We start from the raw sequence: 22,235 nt of genomic DNA on the forward strand, positions 1-22,235 counted from the left end.
GGAAGGAGGGAGAGAGGGAGGGAAGAAGGAATTGTGTGTGTGTGTGTGTTTGTGTGTGCTGAAGCCTTAAAGAGCTTACCAGATAGATCGTCAGCTGTCAGCCAACCCTTGAAAGTAGCAAATCCCTTGGCCGCTGGAAAGTTGTCTCTCCACATTGTTTCTAAAGAGTTTGTTTATTGAAAATATGTCTGTTTTGGGCATTCAGCTTCCTAAGTGAGTGCAGGCTCACGGGTGGCAGCAAGGTCAGCAGTGGGACACTGTTCACTAAAGCTCACTTCTGTCTGTGGTTTCTGGAAGTCACCAGCTAGTGGTGCCCACCACACGGGAGGACGTGGATACAGACGTGCTTGGGTCCTCTTACAGGCTCCCCACTTGGCTTACAGAGAACTAGAGACATGAAGGCCTGACGGCCCGTGCTGGTGCACATTAGAAATAAATCTGGGCACTCAAGCTTAAAGAACTCATGAACGGCAAGATGCACAAAGATGAGTGATTCTGCGTTTAGCTCAGCTTTTGTAAGCCTGGCCAGGCAAGGGGGTTTATTACAAGAAGTATGTAAATAATGCAACCTGCTTTACAAAGGAAAACAGAATGAAATTAATCCGAGACATCCGTGGCGTGATACTATTTTCTGCCCTCAGCTTTTCTTTTTATAACTTGAGACACACAGCCTAACAGTCCAGCGCAAACAATATCATGCTCAAAAAAAAAAAAAAAAAACACCCATACCCAGGGCATCCTTCAGTCCTTAGGATAGAACTTGGAATCAAGTCTTCGGCCTGTCACACAGTATTATTATTAAATCTATAATGTGATCACAGCCAAATCTTTGGCTTGGGCACAATCCCCCCATTCTCCCTCCTTTTTGGGGGGAAAAGGGGGGAAAGCATTGGGAGGGGCCAAGGAACTAAGCCAATCAAAGTTAAAATAAAGTCTCTTTCTAGCAAGACTACTGTCTATAACATGTTGTTCCTTATAGAAAGTGGGATATGGTGGCATTTGCTTGATTAACTTGCTCGACAAAAGTGACAGCTGCCGTGGGCGCCTGCGGATAAGCTGCGCGGCGCGGTTCCGCCTTTGTACATCTGTCAGCAGAGAGGGAAGAATAAAGAGTGAAAAGAGACAAATTGGTCCCAAAAGACACTCCATTCAACTTAGGAGGTTTGCCCCATTCAGGCACTCGCTGTGCGCCTCAAGTACTGAGAGCTTATTCAATTTCATTCACTCTTTCGAATGAACCCACAAGTGTTTAATTTCTTATTCTGTCGCCTCAAAAAAAAAGGAAGGGGGGGTGGAGAAGGGGGAGGGAGCCTTGTGGACGGAAAGCATTAATGGCAAGGCAGAGGGATTCAGCCTGCACATATTAACTCATGGCTAATTTACGGTTTAACTCTCTGCGCTCAGGTCCTAGACCCATCTGAATGCTGCGGCAGGGCACCTGATGCAGCTTTCCTGTCTCCCGGCTGGTGGATCCAAGACCATCCGTGGACAGTGAGGGCACCCAGCAGGCTCAGGTGCATGTCCCGAGTAAGGACGGTGGTCTGAGGTTCATGCGCTTTGCAGAGATGAGGTGGCGAGCTCCCAAGAAGGAGGTTTGGGTTAGTGATCTGGCAAATGTAAAGTTTTTTTTTTCTTTTTTCTTCCCTCCCAGAAAGGTAAAAAAAAAAAAAAAAGAGTCACACTGAGTGAGAAGTAGTAAGTGGGGAATATGGTTTACAGAGATTAAAAATAAAGCAAGAGGAAAGGGCGCCTTTGGGAAGCAGAGCCCAGCTGTACATGGTGAAAACACATGTTAACTTTTTAAAAAGCAGCACTTTGATTTTCTCTTCTTCATCTCTGAGCCCCAGGCCTCAGAACTTGCCTTCTGATCTTCTTTATGTAGGGGCAATCACCACGTACCCCTAAGTGTTTCCTCCTCAGAGTTTGAGAAGTCTTCCTCAGTGCCCCCGCCGTCTTTTCTCCTACATTCTCATGCCACTGACTTGTCTTTGAAACCTGGCGTTTTGGAACCAGCATTCGAGTATTGTTCCGTGGACAGCTTCTTGGAAATCAGTGCCGTCTCTGGTCCTGAAAAGATGGTACCCTTTCCTTATGGGAAACTATTCCCCATAGAGCCCAGGTTCCCGAGGACTGACATTGATGTAATTTTAAAACTGCTTAGAGAACTTTGGAAAAGGGTCCTGGACCCATAGATATAGCTGTTGGCTTTATTGTCTTAGAATCCTTGGGGCTCTGAACTCTGCCTCCTGAATGGTATATAAGTACCCAATCATCTTCTGCTTGGAAACTCACTGTGTGGTTGGACCAACAGCATCCCGTTTGTCTGTTTACCTGAATGTTTTCCGTGGAATAACAGATTATGTGAAGGTGCAGATCATGGGTTTTGGTGGTGGTGGTTTTTAATATTGAGAGTAGGGACTAAAACAACCTCAGCCCAGAAAAAGAACTCCCTGAAGTCAATATGAATTTTCCCACATAAGAACTTCAACTTTTGACTCACAAAACTCTCATGAGTCATGACTCTATAGACAAAGTTGAATATGTGCGAATTATGAAATTAGCCCCTTAATGTGATTAACCAACCCTGTTTTAAAAAGACAGAGTTGGCATTCCACTTTATCTTTCCGTTCGGTACATAAGTTACAATCCTTATTTTAGAGTATGATTTCTATAATCATTTCTATATGGTATGCAGATTTCTTATTCAGTTGCTTACGTCAATCTGCTTGTGAATTAATGCAGTTAACTCTCGATGCACTTCCCGTACCTATGAAGCAGTTGGGGGCGGGCAGATGCTGTTCGTGAACAATCTGATTTCCACTCCTGGGATGAATCTCTCTCCTCCCTCTAAGGTCCTTGTATGCGTCCCAGAGAGCAGTTTTCAGATAAAGTATTCACCCTTCTCACATGGATAATAGGTTGGTAGGATGTCCCACCAAAACTAGAGTTTCTTTTTTGACATAATTGAGCTTGAAGTGATTGAGATGACTTGAAAGTGTGAATTTGGATTGTAACTATACATTTTCTCAAAACAGTAGGTTCCTTTGAGAGGACAGAGGCTCAAGGCATGGGGGTCCATTTTCTCATGCCCAGGGAGGCCCAGGACTAAATCCCCAACATCTCCAGAGAAAAATAGGCCCCAGAAAAAGGTATTGTGAACCGGGGTGAGTTTGTTAATGTCCAAACTGCGCACCTGCCCTGGGCAGCCCGGGCGGCAGCCCAGGCCTGGCTAGAAGCTGGTTGGGGATTAATCGCGTTTGGCTCATTATTTACATCTCTTGGAGAAAGAAAGAGCCTGAGAAAGTCCAGGTATCTGAGAGAGCTTTTTTCTTTTCTCTTAAGTATCACGGATTGCAGAACGTTAGGTATCAGCTTCTGACATTTGCTAAAGAACTTGTCTAGTTAACAAAAGTCCGAAACACAAGCATGTTCAGGTTTGCAGTGATAGGTCCCGTTGGCCAGCCAGGGGGTGTTAGGACAGCTGGTGTTGGGCCCATGTTCCATCTTCCATTCAGGGCTTGACCTCTAGTTACATTTTTATTCAATTACTTAGGTGTCCAGCAGTTTTAGAAATCACCTTGTGTACAGGAAAGCACAGATCTAATTTTGATACCTAAATTGGATTCTTTTTTCCAGGACAGCAGGGCATTGGAGGCTAATCAAAAGAGACAGAGGAGAGAGGTCTATTCTGCTATTTGAGTACCTTAAATTCAGAGGTAGAAGGATTTTGCAGGGTGTCATGCCTCACTCATTTAACTTGATTTTAAATAGGGCCTTGAGTTATAGGGGAAAATATGTGTGTATATATATATATATATATATATGGAGCATACATGCTTCAGGATCTCTGGAAACAGGAAAAATAGAATGAACGTTAAAAGCCAGCTTATTACATATGGATTATATTTCCTTTTCTCCCTCTTTCATGAAGTATGAATTCATATCTGTATGATGCTATAGAAGTGTAAAATGGAATTTAAAAAGTAACTATTTCTTGAGGTTGTTAGAATTAAATGAGTTTAACCCATATAAACTGCTTAGAATAGTGCCTGACACATAAAAAGTGCTCACTAAATGTTTGCTCTTGTTATTTTTACTACTATTATTGTTCATTATTATTAGCTATGTCATTATAGAATTTTTTTCCATAGCAGATTCAGTGGAACATTAGTACCCTGAAAGCTATTACTAGGTGGCTCATGGAGAGTGATCCTTTAGTCAAATACATTTGGAAAATAGGAAGCAAAGTTCAGTGGGTTTCTTTACTGCAGGACTTTTCAGCGCATTTAATGTGTTAGTGCAACCCTGTGGCTCTGAATCACCAGTAGTATTCAGACCTAGTATACAGTATGCATATGTGCATCACAAACACATTCACAGGACAGGTAAAATTGAAAAGCTTGAAAATGTTATGCTAGTATCACTTGTATTTCTTTTTAAAAGCTTGTGATGAAATTCCTCTGGCTAGTCGTTTTGTCTTGTCTGCATTTGGCCCCATGGATGGGATAAAACAGCCAACGTTCCCCATTAAGAGTCTCCCAGTTTTCCCCCTCCCGAGGAGGCCCAAGGGGCGACACGACTATCATGCAGCTGGGAGGTTGCTGGTCTTTACTGGGCATTGTCCTCTGTCTTCATAGAGGTTTTTAAAGACATCCCACAGCCTCCAATCCATAAACTTCAAAACCACCTTGGATTCAAAAGGTGAAAAGGCCTTACTCAAAATCTCAAAACAAGTTCTGATCTTGAACAAAGAGAGGAGTAGCCTCCCTCTGGAGCTTTCCAGTCCAAGTATATGTCACCGTTTAAATAAATAAAAAGACACAAACTCTTTGGATTAGTTCAGCTGGGCTGGGAGCCTTGAGATAAGAGGTCACTGGTGTGAGTTACTATGGTAATTGAGTAGTATCAGCACTAGTTTTGCTCTCATGAGCATTAAAGCACATAATAATAGGCAAACAACAGTGGTTAAAGCAAGCAGGTAGGATTACTATGTTCTTTTGTCAGAAGTATATAATGTCTTGTAGTCAGTTTTAAAGACTTCTCAACCCTCAAATCCACCCCACCGTCACCTGCTGAGTAATTTTGTATGCTTAATCTCCTGCCCTCAACTCCCAGATCTCTGCTAATTTGAGGCAAATGGGTATTTCTGACATTAAATAGGGCAGCCAGGAAGCTCTGACCTAGAAAACCCGCATTCTGAAGCACCAAGAAAAAAATATATTCTTTCACCAATTTTGTTCAGTCTCTTTTAAATGACGAGGTTGGGGGGGGGGGGGGTGGGGGAATAGCTTTCACTGCAATGGGAGGTTGCAGCCGCCCAAGGATGGGGTTTTTGCAGAAACAGGAAAAAAAAAAAGAAAAAAGAAAGAGAAACTTGCCGAGCATCCCCACTCCCAACTTCCCCCATAAAACTTGTCACTTCGCATTGCCATCCGCTACCCCAACAATAATCACTCCGTGCCTATTGCTAATTGCAAGCACAGCTGAGGCCCAGCGGGGGGCCCTTGCACAGTCTCAGGCCTTTATACGAGGCTCAATCTGTTGTATGGCACTTGTTCACACACAAAAAAACTACCAGCAAAGGCAGAAAGAGGCAGAGTCACAGGTTTCTTGTAATCCCTCCGCCTCCCCGCTGACAGCCCAGCCCTAGAAGCATTCCTGGTTTTGTCCTCCGCTTTACAAAATCTGAAGTGACCTTAAGCTACGAGCATGTCAGCTTTTGAATGTTGAGTTGCTGGCTTCTTCAGGTGCATTAAGGAGCAAGGGGGGTGGTGGGGGCCTACATCTGGCTTCTGCGTGTCTGTTTGCAGCACCCCTGGGGCGAGCTGTGGCTTCCTGTAACATGTAAAATATGAGTGTGAACTCAGGGTTCATGGCAAGGAACAGGAGGTCATGCCTCCATTCAGTTCTAAGTAAAGAAGCTGGGAGTTTGCAGATGTTTTTCTGTACGTGTAATGACACCAACCCCCTCCCCAGCCAGCGAGCACCCGAGCGCCGTTTTTTGATAAAATGTGCCACAATCAGTGTGCTACTTGCAGATTTATTCATATCAATTTTTGCAATTTATATATTCAGAGACAAGATTGCTATTTCGGCAACTTTATGTTGGATGTCGTACGTTTGCATCTACAGAAAGAGGGAATGAAGTATGGGGTGGGGAGGGTGGGCAGAGAAAGAAAAGAAATTAAGTCTGTTCCTCGGGCCACCAGCTGGGGTGTTGTCAAGGAGACAAAGCGTCCAACGGGAGGGTCTGTGTCCCCCTTTTGCCCAGCGGTCACTTCCTGCCCAGGCTTGGAGGTGGGAAATCTGTAGATTCTGGCCCAGAAGAAGGTCCTGGAATGGCTACAGTGATGAGGAGTCAGCTTGGGGATTTGGAAGCGAAAGTCCCCCTCCGTAGATGAGGCCCAGGCCACCCAAAGAAAGGCCTTCCCATCCTCCTTCAGGGTCAAGGACTGGCCCAAGGAGGTCTTTGGCATGGGCCTCCAGTGGGCCTGGTAGGGGGCACCCAACCCTTCCTGTGCACCTCACCACCCTCTAAGATGAGAAGGGAATTAAGCCTCCTGTGAGATTCCCACTTACAGAAATTTCTGTTTCCAGCCCAAAGCCTCATACTGTATTTTCAGAGAAGGAAGACATTGGTCGAGCAAACATGGAGGTTAATCCTCCTTAGCCTGGGGAATAAATGTTCCTCAGTGGGGCAGTGTTAATTGCTGAGCTGGGTACAAAGATCATTTTGAGGCATTTAAGAAATCCATGATTTTTATTAGTATAACTGTTCCATGTAGGAGTTATTTTTCAGCAAAGGGCAAAAGCTTTGCCTGCCTCGCATTATTAGCCTAATTCTACTTAATTGTTTCCTAAAATAAGGGCTTCCTAAACACACATTCCAAACCTTAATAAGTCTGTTATGGGGGGGGGGGGGTTGATTCTGAATGGTGGAGCCGCTGACCTTTTGGGCAGAGGGAACCGGGGTCTCGGGGCTGAGCGCTGCTTGATCAAATCTGTACGGGGAACATTGGGGCGGAGAGCAGGAAGGGGACGGGGGAGTCTCCGTGAAAACATATGAGGTGATGTGTCACGCGGTGTGAAAAATGCATCCTTTCTGGCTGTTTGGACCCAATCCTCTATGAGGATTCTCAGTTCTCATCTCTGGGCTTCATTTAATTCTCTTTCACAGATTTAGAAATGTTGGCCCCGTGGCATGTTTTAAATAAACCCAATAAGTGACTGAGCAAATGCTACCAGATATGTTCTTTGTTCTGCACAGTCGCAGAACTCGGCCTTGAGAAATCATCTCCTCCCGGCCCCCGTTCCTTGTGCACATCATTTTTTGGCTTTTTGTGAAACACGATTGGGTGTTCCAGATTAGAACATGTACACTGCTACCTGGCCATGCTTTCTTTAGCAAAGTTTCCTTTTCAATCGGGGGAGCGATTCTGCATTTCCCATCTTTTTGTTTTGCTTTTGGTAAAAACAAGCATAATGTAAAATTGATCAGGTTAACCATTTCAAACGGTACAGTTCAGTGGTGGTAAGTGCATTCACACTGTTATGTAGCCAATTTCTGGAACTCTTTTAAGGCTTGCAAAACTGAAAGTCTATAGCCATTCAACAGTAACTCCCCATTTTCCCCCTCCCCAGCCCCCTGGCAACCACATTCATACATTGTTCTATGAATTTGACTATTCTAGATACCTTTTGGAAGTGGAATCATAGTATTTGTCGTTTTTTTCACTGACTTATTTAGCACAGTATCCTCAAGGTTTCTCCATATTATAGCATTTGACAGGATTTCCTTCCTTTTTAAGATTAAATACTGTTCCATCATGTATAGATACCACCTTTTGTTTATTCATCCTTCTATCTGTAGCCACTTGGGTTGCTTCTGCCTTTTGGCTATTGCAAATAATGCTGCTCCTAACATAGGTGTGCAAATATCTCTTCAAGATCCTGCTTTCCATTTCTTTGCATCTGTGGAATTGCTGGATCTCCTATCTTTTTATAATAGCATGTACTCAGGTTGTGGAAATGGTGGAAGAGTGGTATCCAAATGTAAGTTGAAATTGCATTGACAGTAGAAAATTCACTTTAGTGCCTCCCTTCTGTGCCTTTCTGTCTTTAGGTAAATATCTGTGAGTTGATCTTTGAGTTTTTTCATTCAGAGTTGGAAAAGTTTCCAGAAATATCTTCGATGTATTAGGAAAGCAAACCTTTTGAATACTGTCTCAACTCCTTGCAGGTGACTATTCAACCATACTGAGATGTGGGGTTGGGTGGGATACAAGGGGATTTGTTACCTGCTGGATTTCACATAGTCTGATTGACTCAGAAGCGACAAACTCATTTCCCGTATGGCTTTGGGTGTTTTGGACAGCTTGCTGAAATTGTCAACAAGTTTATCAAACCATTAAAAAAAAAAAAAGTATCTTCCAAAGAGAGATCCCTGTATAACCTGAGTAAATATAACCTTTGAATTAAACTCTCCTGCTTGATTTGATCCTAGAAAGAACCCTTTGGGACTCTTAACTTTCCTTGTATTTTCTCCCAGGCAGCTAGTAGTCACGGTATTGACTTGATGAAAAGGCTACAGTGCATTCAGTCAGGAGTCCAAGTAGAGTCGTTATTTTGAACATCTATTTGAAATGTCATTCCTGAAGACATTGCTTGTTGCACATTTCTCTATATTTTAGGTTGAGACAGGTAAAATTTGGTCTTGAATAGATAACTGCTGATTTTAATAAAAGAATATTAAGGTGTCATTTAGGCCCTTTTGAAGGAAATTAAAAATAAAATTGCTCCCATATGTTAAATTCTATATATGTTCCTATAGAAGAAGCAAAAAATTTTTTTAAGTATCAATTTAAGTCAAAGTTTAAAAAAAATATATTTTATTTGCAGTGTCTCTTCCTTGTGAGAAGAAACTAAAGGCAAAAGAATTGCTGGGTTCTCTTCATACCAGGTTGTAGATAGCAAAGGTCTCTGGAACCATGGTTTCAGCAAGTTGCCTCTGACGTCCCCCTCAGTCTGGATTGCATCCGACTTTCAGAGGTTGCTGTCCAGTGTTTAGAACCCTGAAAAGCCACAGCATCAAGACAGCTTTGTAAAGATTTCAATGAAATAGTTTTTAACCATCTAGAGAATTATCAGTTCAGTTGCTCAGTCATGTCCAACTCTTTGTGACCCCATGGACTGCAGCACTCCAGGCTTCCCTTTCCTTCACCAACTCCCAGAGCTTGCTCAAACTCATGTCCATTGAGTCAGTGATGCCATCCAACCATCTCATCGTCTGTCATTCCCTTCTCCTCCTGCCTTCAATCTTCCCCAGCATCAGGGTCTTTTCCAGTGAGTCAGTTCTTTGCATCAGGTGGCCAAAATATTAAAGATTTAAAAAAAAAAAAAAACACTTCAACTTAAAAAGAACACTTGGGACAGCCTAGAATGTCACCCTGATTATCTATACCCTCTGATTGTGGTATCTTTGTGCTTTTATCTGGGCGTCCTGAAGCTGTGACTGGAAATACCCACTTCTAGAAGCAGTTGTTTTGGTGAATCAAATCCTGAATTACAGTGTCACTCAAGTAAGGCAAAAGATTGCATCTTTCAACTACATACCATTTTTTTTTTTTTTTTGAGTACTCAAATGATACACCCTCTTAGCGAAGCATATCAGCTCCCTTTGGGGGCTCTGACAAATCCTGAAACTTGTGTGCAGTCTTTTAGTGTTCACTGACTTGGCACAGATGTCTTGAACATGCCAAGCCTTTGTCAAATCCTCTCTGAATCTGGAGTAGAACATCAAATACAACCAGATCCTTAGCCATGAGAAACCCATGAGGCTGTGGAATTTTGACCCAGGTCAACAAAGCTTTGGAGACTTTGGTAGGAGTGTGGAGGAAACCTTAATGAAGCTTTTCACATGCTCTTAAATTACCCAAATTGTAAGAAAGAAATATGCATTGAAAGCTTCAAATGTAAAATATTTCATTACAGTATTTCAATGCAGCCATTTAAATAGGTTGCAGGTTTCCTTTCTGCTAATAATAATCCACTTTTGTCACAAAAAGCAGCATGAGGAACATAGTCACATGGGTGTGGTCCAAGTATTATCTTCCTCTTTGACACTTTGCCAACATATAAAATGTCCTTTCTTCATTAGACAGTACAGGCAAGGTGCTGAGGCAGTTTCTCTGATGTCTGGCTGTGTTGCATTGGAGAAAGGGTACTTTCCAAAGAAAAGATAAAAATCTTCCAGGTTTCACTGTGTTTCCTCAGTTCAGAAATACAGGTTGCTTATCAAGAAGTTATAAATTACCTGTTTGCTCAGGTCTTATTCGAAGAATGGGAACTGCTCAGAAAGCTTTGCACAACCCTGACTAGCTAGCACTTAGGAACATACTATTAATATTTCTTATTCATGGAATCAGGTAGAACAGCAGGGCTAGATAGTAACAGCTAACACTTAGTATGTGCCTGACGCTGTTGTCAGCATGCCGCATGTATTAACTAATTTAATCCCCACAGCAACCCTAAGTGGTTTTTTTCGTCATCCCCATTTAGCAGATAAGAAAACTGAGGCACAGAGATGAAAAGGAATTTACCAGGATTCAAACACAGGACAGGCCTGATTCAAGTCCAGTCTCTTAAGCTGTACTGTGTCTCAGCCTCTTGAGGCCAGGGGCTCCATCTCTTGCTGGCTGGTAGACCACTCTGCTTCTCTGAACTTCAGTGTCATAATCTGTGAAGTGAGACTGTAGATGATAATAAAGACTCAGCTGTTCAGACTTTATCCATGAACTTCCCAGGCACTTAGCACTTTGCCTCCCTGGCATGAATAGGGTGAACATGCCAGTTTCAAACGAAACATGTATTTGGAAATGAATCAACAGTAGAACTCAGATCATTGTAAATTTTGACTATCATTCATGCGTAGGTTATATAGGACCGAGTCACGGTTTTTAATCAAAGAAGGTGTGTGAAGAGATGTGTTCATGCCTGGTGTGGTTATTGGTCCTTAGGCCAAATACCATAATTTCTGAAAGGGTACATTTTCATGTATTGGGCTAAATATTACCTTCCGTTGTAGGCATGTGCTTGAAATTTGTGTGTAAATGCTTGTTTTGCTAAAAGTGGTACACTATAGTGTGCATGTTATATTTCAATGAAATTTTTCTTTGAGAAAAAAGCAACACAGGAAGAACTTTTTGCACTAGACTATTTTCATTGGATTTAATATTCCGCCCAAAATAATTTGTCTTTCAGCCCTTTCTGATGACATCCTATTTAACTGAACATGAGACTGAATTTCCCCAAGACACTCTTCCTCTCCCTGTTCACAGACAGTGTTAAAGCTTATGATGGATACTTTTTCAGAACTGAAATTTTGGTCAGCGTCATAACTTTTGTATCTCCAACACTCTGTTAGGAAAATTCAATCCATTGTGACAGAGGCAGTTTTTCTAGTTGTATTTGTCATTGAAAACTCAAACTGCCCACAGTGAGAGTTTTCTCTTAGTAGCAATTGCTGAGTTACCAACCTAAGAGAAAAGAAGAAGCGATGAGGTAGGACTTCAGAGAGAAATTAAAAATACATTAATGCTAGCTAAGAAATAGCATCCTTCACCCGCATCCAACTTTTTTGAATCATTTCTCTTAAGAGTCAGCAATGATTGTCTCTCATCCGTTACTAGTTCTTTAAGGCTGTTGAGTGTTCTTTTGTTTTTGTGGGAAAACCCCTGACTCCACACACTGTACCTAGTAACTTTCTAGGCTCATAGAAAGTAGAATATTTTCAACAACAGGCCAAGCTTAGACTCTGTGGGAGACCGTTCCAAAAACACAGGAACCCACCCACACACTTCTCCTTTGAGAAGTTCAGAGCTGAATGACTTTGCTGAAAGGGTACCTGGCAAGTAGATCTGTTTCTATATAAACAAGCCATTGGTTTTTAAAATTATGGAGCTAAATGTGACAACTTACATAGGTGTAGTGGTAAATAACCAATTTGAAGCCTGCTCCATTGCTTACCAGTCATCTGAATACAGGCTACTTATTTAACTTACCTATGCCCCTTTTTCTCATCTATAAAACAGGGTTGTTAATACCATTGATACTTGTATAAGTATGTCATTTTGTTTTATATTTTTTATTTTTATTATTGCTGTATTTACAATGCATATTTATAATATGTATTTATGTATTATGATGTATTTACAATATGTATTTACAATACAGTGTTAATTTCTTCTGTACAGCAAGTGACTCAGTTATACACACATTCACGCACATATGCATACATTCTTTTTTATATTCTTTTCTTTTCCATGATGGTTTATCCCAGGACATTGAATATAGTTCCCTGTGCTACCCAGTAGGACCTTGTTGCCCATCCATCCAATAGGCGATAGTTTGCATCGGTTAACCCCAAACTCTCAGTCCATCTCTCCCCTTATTGATACTCTTAAGAGTTCAGCTCTGTGGTGAAATTACATAATGCTTACAGAATGCTGTGCACATTACTTGTACATTCTGAGGACTCGATGTTCAATGAGTAGGTAACTATATTAATTTTGGCTACTGTGTGTGCGTGTATCTTAGGAATCCTATACAAAATAGCACTTTGTCAAAACTATAGACTCTGCAGTCTTATGGAATGGTCTGGTGTGATAGGCAGCTATGTAAGTTAAGCAGATAACGTTAACCCTTGGATTTAGTGAGTATGGAAACACTACTGAGCCGTTTTATCTCCTTTTCAGCCTCTATTCCTTATTTTCATTGCCACTCACGAATGCAATGTGGCTGGCTCTGAAAACAAATGAGTCTTTAACAGAAAGGTCCCTTTAGGATGTTGAATTAACATCAAGGTGGGGGAGGGTGGAGAATTTAGACTCCTCTAGGTGGCTGTGATGGTTGAGGAATGAAGGCAGCAGCCTTTTTATAGCATGGTAACACTGTATCCCGCTGATGAGGGATTATCCAAATCCAGCATAACAACCCAAACATGTTGTCCAGTGAGGTGTGAATTATCTATCCCATCTCACAATCCTATGGCACCTCCAGAGGATAAAATTCCCAGATAAACAGTGAACCCAAGTATAGGGACTGGGGAAGAGATGAATGAATCACTTCTCAGTTTCAAAATGTTAACGAGTGATCAAGGTCAATGTCTTAATATGTTTTTAAAAATTGAATGCAAGACATCCATGATGAACAAACTCATATTTGAGTTTGTAGTAATTAAAGGCAGCATCCAATCCTGCACTTGCAAGATCCTGCCTCACCCTAATCCTAGCTGCAGTGAACCCCCACTTACAGAAGAGATATGTTATGTGTAAGGATTCCTCTGCATGAAGTCAGTGTACTTGTTTAGTTGCAGGGCAGAATGTGTGACTTGAGTATATCTGCATACTGATTTTTACTAGAAATGGATCATGAAAATTCTTCTGTATTGTGTATTACTAATAAAAGGGTACCTGGTCTGTTTTGGGGAGTAATAGTAACAATCCTGGCTAAATTTTATTGAGTGCTTACTATGTGACAGTCACTCTGCTAGGCACTTTTACACAATTACCTCTTTTCACTCTCACAGTAATCCTATGAAGTAGGTACTAATATTAACCCCAAGAGGAGACTAGGGGTCAGAGAGTTAAGTAGCTTAAGAGTTGGGTTTATCCAGCTAATAAGTATCCAACCCAAGCGGAAGGTGTAATTTATCCACATAGGGTTTGCAAAATCACTCATTACTTGTCTGAATCCTTTGAATCCAATATTTAAATCTAGATCAATATAGTTTCAAATGTGTATAATGCACTCAGGATGGTTTTATAGGTTTGGGTGATGCTCTAACACAAAGCATTTCTACAGTAGGATCGCTTTGTTGAGAGCTAGTCATGTGATGCCAGAGATATTCCAATAGGAATGATCTCGTCCACCACCGCATGGGTTTCTCTGGTCATTTGTTCTTTATTCTTCCTTGTTTTGTGGTATTTCTTGGGTTGAGAAAGAGACAGAAAAAAGAGGAGAGAGATGATGGTGATGGTGATGATGACGACGATGTTACCTGTAATGGTGACAGTTGTTATGGTGCTGTTGGTAGTGTTCGTTGTGGTAGCAGCTAACATTTATTGAGGCCTTCTTACGTGCCAAGTACTGTGATGTGAGCTTTATTAGCATTAATTCATTTAGCCATCAGAAAGGCCTGTGAAAGAGTGATTAATTCCCATTGGCTGATCAGGAAACTGAGTCTCTGAGAACGTAAGTAACTTGCCCAGGATCACAAACCTAGGTGAAAAGGAGGTCAGGCCTATGATGTTAACAGTTGTGTGGAAGAAAGGAAGGAAGGTGAAAAGAAAAAAGAAAATTAATGGCAAGGTTTTAGATCAGCCTTCCAAGTTCTCTTTTTTTATTTATTTTTTGCATTCAATTAAAAAAATTTTTTAAAGTGTGGTTGATTTACAACATCATGTTAGTTTCAGCAGTTTAGCTACCCAAGAAGTTCCCAACTCTCCAAGGCTTTACTAGCCTTTCTTCTTTTGGCTTGTAACTGTGAAACCTTCACAAAATCATTCCCTAGGGAATGTCCTTTCGTGGTGCCCAGGTAACTGGTGATTTTATTTCTCGAGGGCTTTTTTAGGATTAAATTAACCTTATGTAGGTAGTTTCCAGTTAATATACCTGAACTAAGGCAAGGCATAGTATATGCCATGCCCTCACAATTTTTATTTCTAAGGGTTTAGAGTGTATTTTACCAAAATTTTTGTGGCTATCTCTGGAAAAGGCATATCTGAACCAAAGACAAAACAAAGCAGGCAGAACTTAAAATGTTGTATTAATTTCCTCTTTCAAAGAATCATAACAAATCTGCTATATTAGCATCAATCTCAAATAAAGCAAACCTGATTAATAAGCACTGTAAACTGCATGAGGAAAAGCAGGAACACCCCAGACAACCAGTAATATGCTGATGAAATGCTGTAACAACTGGCTTTCTGGAAAGGAGAAGGCCCTAGTTGGTGGCGTTTGCCAATTTCCATAGGGTAAGAACTCCCACTAAGGCCTATTTCTAGCTATCAATGTGATACCCCCCGAATGTAGAGTTGAGAGAGATACACCAGATTAGCTTTCGTGCACTGTTACACCCTCCTAGGTAGCAGTCTTTAGACGATCAGCTTTTTCCTGCCAGTGTCTAGCCCTGCAAAACCACCACTTCCGGACTCACTAGCAGTGTGACTGTGGGCAAGTCACTTCTCCTCTCTGGGCCTTGGTTGCCTCCTCTCCAAGGTGGAGATCAAAGGTGGAAGGTCCCTTTCACCCCTTAACGTTTCCAAGTTCTCAAAGGCAGTGACTCCTGCTTCCTCCAACATCCAAGTGCCTGTAAGCGCCTTTCTGGAAAACCAAGTTAGCGCCGCTCTTCATCCAAAAGTGCCTCCAATTTCATCTCCTGAGCATAAGGTTTGGAAAGGAGTGACTTACTCCCTTTTGCCTCTTGAAATGTGTAGCCAATGGGGCATCATACATTTTTTACACTTCTTTCACGAGATGTGAGATCCAGGAGGAAAAGCATGGATGTTCCAGGGCTTTCTTGTTCTCCTGGGGTGGAGATCTGTGAGTGTGATAAGCTGACGCATCCATCTCCCTTTCAGCAGCACAGAAAGAGTATTGCGAGCAGTCTACCTTTTTCTTGTTCTCGTCTGACTGTCCAAAAGCCATTTTTCACAAGAATGGGAATTACCTATATGAAATAGCGGGTGGGGGGCGCTCGTTAGTTTTTTCTTCCCCTGAAAGGTGGCATGTCTCTCAGCAAAGAGAAAAAGGCATGTTGCACAAGGCTTGCTGGCAGCGATAGAAGCCAGCGCCGGTTTGCCTGTTGTCACAGCCAAAGCAAAATGCCACCTCTGCCTAGAAGCCCGAGTGCCACATTCCTCTTCTGTGTCCCTGAGATGAACCCATCATGGGGCCCTGGTCTGGTTGGATTCACCGGGAGGTCACCCAGGTTCCTTCAAGGGTCATTTTCCATCCCCAAGAGGTGGGAGTAGGGGAATTGGGGGATGTTGCTCGTGACTCTCAAAATAGACTATTTGAGCCCCCAGACTGCACATCAGATAAAGCCAGTAAATGTGGGCATTTGAGACCTGGGGTAGACACAAGAGGGCCCCCAGTTGCTGAGAGTAAAGCAGGGCTGCACCCATGACCTAGTCATGTTCTTGTCCCAGCCCCTTAACAAACCCAGATGCAGTGACAGCAAGAGCTCCAGGATCCCAAGGCAGGAGGTGCCAAAAAAACCCCAAATAATCACAACCACCACCACCACCCCCCCCAAAAAAATGTTTCAGTAAAATGTTTTCACTCCTAGAGGGGAAAACCTGTCCACGCCTAAAGAAGCTTGACCACGGCAAACCATCTCCCGACACGGGGTGAACCGCAGATCTGAAGAAAAAGAACAGCCCCACCCTGCCCACTCTTTGGGGGAGGGACAGAAGGTTCCCCGAAACTGACAGTTTCGCCTCCATGATCTTTAAAAGAGCAGAAATTGGCTGTGAGGCTGCAGCGCTGCCTCGATTGGGGTAGTGTGGTCTCTGTTTGCGGCTGAGCTCCAAGGAGAGCCACAATTGGCTCTGATGAGGAAAGAGCCTCGAAACGGGAGATTGCAGAGAGGGGCCATGGCTGCGACTGTGTCGTTTCTTGCAAGGTGAAACTTGGCAGTTCTACCTTGCAAGTAAAAACCCAAATTAATTTTTTTTTTTTTTTTAAGAAATTAAGTCAGAAACAAGGCTTCGGAAAAACTGTGAGTGTTAGGCATAAACTGATTTTGGATGATCTTTAGGTGAGAAAGGGTGGAGTTACCATCAGAAACATGTTTTTATTTATGCTTTTCAAATCTCCACTGGTGTGCGTGTGCGTGTGTGTGAATGTGCGTGTCAGTTAGCAGGAGAGTATGCAACGTTTCAATTCTTTAACCACTTTTTTTTTTTTTACATCTTTTCTGTGCACAGTTCATATACTTTCCTATAAATAAATATATAGGTCCATCCACACCTTTTCATTTTATTTGTAAATTGTTTGGTATAAGCGGCAACGCGTAATGAAACCTGGTGAAGTTTAAAAGATTAGATTTTTTTTTTCGTACTGACACTTCATAACACTGTTCATATGTCTCCGAGTGAGATTTATGAATATATGAGCAGTGCTGCAAAATTATACCGCACCAGAGACTCTCTTCACCACAGGGGTGGCAGTCTAAAGTGACACAGCTTCAAGCATTTTTCACAGACAAGAAGCAAAATTTAACCCCCTTAAGGGGAAGTATGATTTCAACAGCTTGAAATGAGCTCATTTGTAGATGTTTCTTTTCCCCCCCCTCATCTTCCATAATTTTTGGGTGTTAAGATTAAAACAGATTGCACAGTCAATGTAAGGCCACATAAGCTGCCCAGAGTATAATTTGGCCCTTAAAGAGAATCCCTCCTTCATTGTTTTTATTCAGATGCCCCATTAGGGTAAATGAAGGTAAACGTTGCCCTAAATTCCTAAGGCTCTCAGCCTGATTCTCAGAACCATCCTAAGCAGACAGGGTCTGGATTTCTCTACAGGTAAGTAGCCAGTGGCATCAACTGGCTCAGTGGAGTAGTCCCCCATCTTCCCAGACCCCTGAGACAATGGCATTAGGACATACACAGTGACTTATATCTTGGCTGAGTAAAATGAACCAACAGAGCAAAAGATGGTCCTTATGAACTGATTGCATATGAGGTGTGTCAAGTGGAAGAGTTCTGTTTTCAACCCAGAGTCCAAACCACTCTCTTTTCGGCTGACCTGGGACCCTGTGACTTTGTGTCAAATCCCTGTTTGTGATCTCTGTGCTCTCAAATTCTCTTTAACCATTTTGTCTTCCTCTTGGAGCAGAGCAGGGTGCTCACACGTGGCCTGTTCCTTCTCTGCTGTTTAAATGCTCCATGATGTGTTGCCTGGAGAACTTTTGTCTCTTTTTTCAGCAATGGTACAACAGCTCCATGAACGTGATCTGTACCTGGCTGACGGACCGGATGGACTTACAGCTTCACATTTATCAGTTGAAAACTCTAATTAGGATGGTCAAGGTAAAAGAAAACATGGTGATTCTCCTTTGCAAATAGCTGGCTGAAATACATTTCATTGGCAAACTGTAGGACTTCTCTAACACAAAGAATATTAGTTTATGTATGAAACAAGACGATTCCTAAAACAGTATCTCAGGCAAGAAAAACTGATGAAATCATTGTGGGCTGTCTGGTTAATTTATTATTCAGACATCAAAGGGAAATTTAATAAAAAGGCATTTGATACGTTATCCAGACTGGAAAAATACTTTGTGTATTTGCCATGCAAATATACTGCTAGAGCCATTGTGCCCTTTTGCATTAGACTTTCAGAAGCTGGCTTTGGGGTACCGCCGTGCTAATCACCTCCATTATGAATTTCATTTATGGTTTAATTAAATTAAATTTTGCCACAATTAATTTAATAGAAATATTTACCTCCAGCTCCTTCTAAATATGTCCTGTGACCATTATCAGGATGCAAATCAATATTGTTCTCGTAGTTAATTGAAGTAGTTTCTCTTATAATGCGCGTATACAATCAAATGTAAAGGATCACGAAGGTGAGGTAACATACCCTGAACGTAGCTTTTTTTCCCCTGTTCTTGTGTGTGTGCCTTGGACTAATGATAATTATTTCAGCGTGAAATCTCAGTGGTTTACATGAAATAATAAGATCACAGAAGGGGGTAAATACGTTTTTGATCATTTCAGTTTCCATTTGATGCTGCACCGTAGAGGGTTTTAAAAAACATTCGTATGCAAAAATCTCATTCAAAGCACAAAGTCTCTTTAAAAATATTTTAACAATAAAACAGGGCTGAATTTCTATTTCGTAACAGTTTGCCAAAAGTCACCCCCCTCCCGCCTGCCCCATTTCTTAGTCTCTTTCGGATTAGCACCATTTCATTCAAGGTACTCCTCTACCCCAGTGCTGACTTAAAACCAATTACTGTTCCGTGAGTGTAATTAAGGAGAATTATTATCATATGCATTTGATCTCACAAAGAGTCCTCCCAGGGAAGGTTACAGACAGTGTACTGCAGCTCCTAAAAAAGAAATGTATGCACTCGGACTATGTACCCAATCTTATTTTCATATTTTTAAATGTAAGTTCCTTAAGGCAACCTCACTAACCATTGCCTGATCCGTTGAATTCCATTTTCTGGCTATAAATACTCTTAGGGGAATTTTTTTCTATGTGACCTTTCCTGGGAAGCCATGCATTTTAGTCTGTTACAATATCTTCCCATTACTGATATTTCCAGATTTTTGTTGAGACTGTTGGAATTAGCAATATTTTATTAAGAAAAAATAAAAAAGAGAGAGGAGGTTGCTTCTTAGCCTCTGCCAAAAACAACACAGGCATGAGCCATAGGGAAAGGGACACAGAAACGTCCCTGCCAAAGGAACTCCTTCACTTTTGCCAAAAGTGGGCCCGGCTTAACTACAGCCACAACACAGAGGGATGAAGCAGAATTCACCACCTCTTCGCTAAGTACGTTAACCAGGGGCCGCCTCCTCCTTCCGGCAAACTTCCAATGATAATTGGCTTTTTTTCCCTGCCTCTCCATCCACTCCATTTATTCATCCATTCATTCATTATCCAGCAAGCATTTATTCATCCATCCAACCTCAGACAAATATTAGTTGAGCCCCTACTTGTGTGTTACACAATGGAGTATTTAAAAAAACAAAAAACAAAAACTCTGTCATTAGACATGCGGAATCTGGTTGAGAAACACACTGCTCTGGAATTTGAATAGAGAGGAGAAAATTTGAATGGTCTCTACCTTTCTTTTCCCCATCATATTCTGGCAACCAATTCTAAATGATTGAAAAGTACAGAAAAACCAAGTAAATTGTCTGGATATCTGGTCTACACCAGACTGGCATTTAATCAACCTCTTACCCATACCCCCTCCAGGTGAAGACACAGTTCTACTAGTTACCTAGCCTTGCAGCTTGAGCCACAGTTAGGGTAACCTTTGAATTTCTTTTAAGTAATTAAGATGTACTTTTTAAGTAGTTAGGATGATCAGATTACTTTTAAGAAAGAAAGAAAAACAGATAATCATACTGGGACCACAGATAGAACCTGGCAAAGGGGACCCATGGTCATCCTATTTATAATCTTTTGTTACTGGACTTCATTGAGCTGAATAGCATTCACTAGTTAACTCTGCAGTCATGACCACATGTGATTTTCAGGGGTGGCTGACATGGTGAATGACACTAGGACTTCATCAGATGGACTCTAGAAACCAGAAATCATAATCCAAGTGGTGTTGAAGTACGTCACTGTACCTTCTTTTGACCCCTTAGCATGCTTCCCATATCAAGAGGAGAAACAAACAGCAGAATCAGTAGCTGAAATGATATGCAGTGTGATGAGGAGAGTTGTAGTTAGAGAGGGACCTTCTGCAAAAAAACATGTTTTGCGAAGTAGACAACAGCCAGATGCTTCTGGTCATGTTCAATTAACGCAAAGGGATTCCTAGAAAAACAGTCCCTGGGATACCTCAGGAAATCCAAGAGAAATTGCCTGAAGGAACAAAGAAAGAACTGGTGGTACAGCAATACCAAACCATTGTTCTTGAAAAAGAGCCAAATTTCTTCCCTGAGACCACGAAGTTGTGAACAGAACAGATACACTTCTTTCCCAAGGAGACAAGCCATGAGTCACATGCCTGCAACATACTGATGAGGCATTAACGCTCCATCTTCCCCCTAATTGTGGCTGCCCGTGATCAGTTTCATATACTGATATGCATATGTCTGTCTTGTGAATGAGACAAAGGGATACGCAGTCACAAGCCTCAAAAAATACTGAAGACCAGACTGCAGCAGAAATCACAAAATACCATATCACGCAATCCATTATTTATATGTTATAGCTATTCACACTGTCTATCATATGATACTTTACTAACCTAAGAGAAAGAACCAGACCCAAAAAGAAAAAAAAAGGAGAACCAAAACAATGATGGAACATTTCCCTTTATGAAACTGAATAAACAAGCTTATGTTCTTTGCTTTGTCTCATCTAATACAGTTTATCCTGTCACCATTTCTCATTTTCTGTCATTCAACGAATCTCAGTTTTCAGTACAAGTGAAATCTGAGCGTGGTGGCTTTTCATGTGATAGTGCATGCCGCGTGACACTTCGCTGCGGTCACTGTTCTCACCCCACACTCGCCTTGAGCCCCCTCCCACCCCCCATGGAGATGAGATCTCCCTCATCACTGCATCTTTTCCCTCTTTAGAAAACCTATAGAGATTTCCGATTGCAAGGAGTCCTGGACTCAACCTTAAACAGCAAGACCTACGAAACCATCCGGAACCGTCTCACTGTGGAGGAGGCCACAGCGTCTGTGAGCGAGGGTGGGGGCCTGCAGGGGATCAGCATGAAGGACAGCGATGAGGAAGACGAAGAGGACGATTAGAATGCTCAGGCTTAGGGTCCGCTAGGACAGAGTCTTGTAATCAATGCATGTCTTTAGTCTGTTAGTTAACCCCATTAGGGAATTTTCTGTCAACTACCATGCCCATGAGATGTGTACCAAGACAGTTGCCATTTTAGGTATGTGGTACCAAGATTAGCAAATGACCTTTCAAATACCATTTTGGAGAATACATAGCTCAATCGCTAGGTGTACCCCTGTTACAGCAGAGTCCAGTGATGCTTCATTAATGTGCTGTGTGTGCACGTTGACAGTAAATGGATATGAGGGCGAGTACGCCAAGTACCTTCTTTATTTCCCGTATGTGGATGCCAGTTATTTAAATGACTACAATAAATGAATTTAAGACACATAGATCTGCTTTGTTTTTTGAAAAACAAAAGGCAAGTCTCCAACAACCAACTTTTGGTTCCTTCTCTTCCCCTGAAACTGAAAAAACGAACCCTTGGCATCCTTGTTAACCCATCCTGTCATTTATCCAGATAATTACCCAAAAAAGGATGGCTACATACCAATGGATTGATCCTCCTAATTGCCATGGCACGAGCGATCCTCTCATGACATCCAGCACAGTTCAGAGCGACTGTCTTCTATCAAAGTTTATCCTGTTAAATGTTATGCTTTTATGTTTCGATAACCATGTATGTAAAAAAAAAGAAGACCTGAATATTTAAATTATGACCCTAGACTATAAATGTG

The 22,235-nt window shown here is 41.8% G+C and overlaps 1 protein-coding gene across 6 annotated transcripts in view; it reads left to right on the forward strand.

Moving 5' to 3' along the window:
• Window positions 1-22,160, forward strand: part of CADPS (calcium dependent secretion activator) — a 468,107-nt gene extending 445,947 nt beyond the window's left edge. For all 6 annotated transcript variants that reach the window (XM_061129176.1, XM_061129179.1, XM_061129177.1 and 3 more), the window contains 2 exons: window positions 17,988-18,092; window positions 21,339-22,160. In XM_061129176.1, the coding sequence (XP_060985159.1) occupies window positions 17,988-18,092; window positions 21,339-21,518 (285 nt within the window). In that variant the 3' untranslated portion in view covers window positions 21,519-22,160. The remainder of the gene's footprint in view (window positions 1-17,987; window positions 18,093-21,338) is intronic.
• The last annotated feature ends 75 nt before the right edge of the window (window positions 22,161-22,235 follow it).

The sequence above is a fragment of the Dama dama genome, chromosome 24, assembly GCF_033118175.1.
Source record: "Dama dama isolate Ldn47 chromosome 24, ASM3311817v1, whole genome shotgun sequence".
NCBI lineage: Eukaryota > Metazoa > Chordata > Mammalia > Artiodactyla > Cervidae > Dama > Dama dama.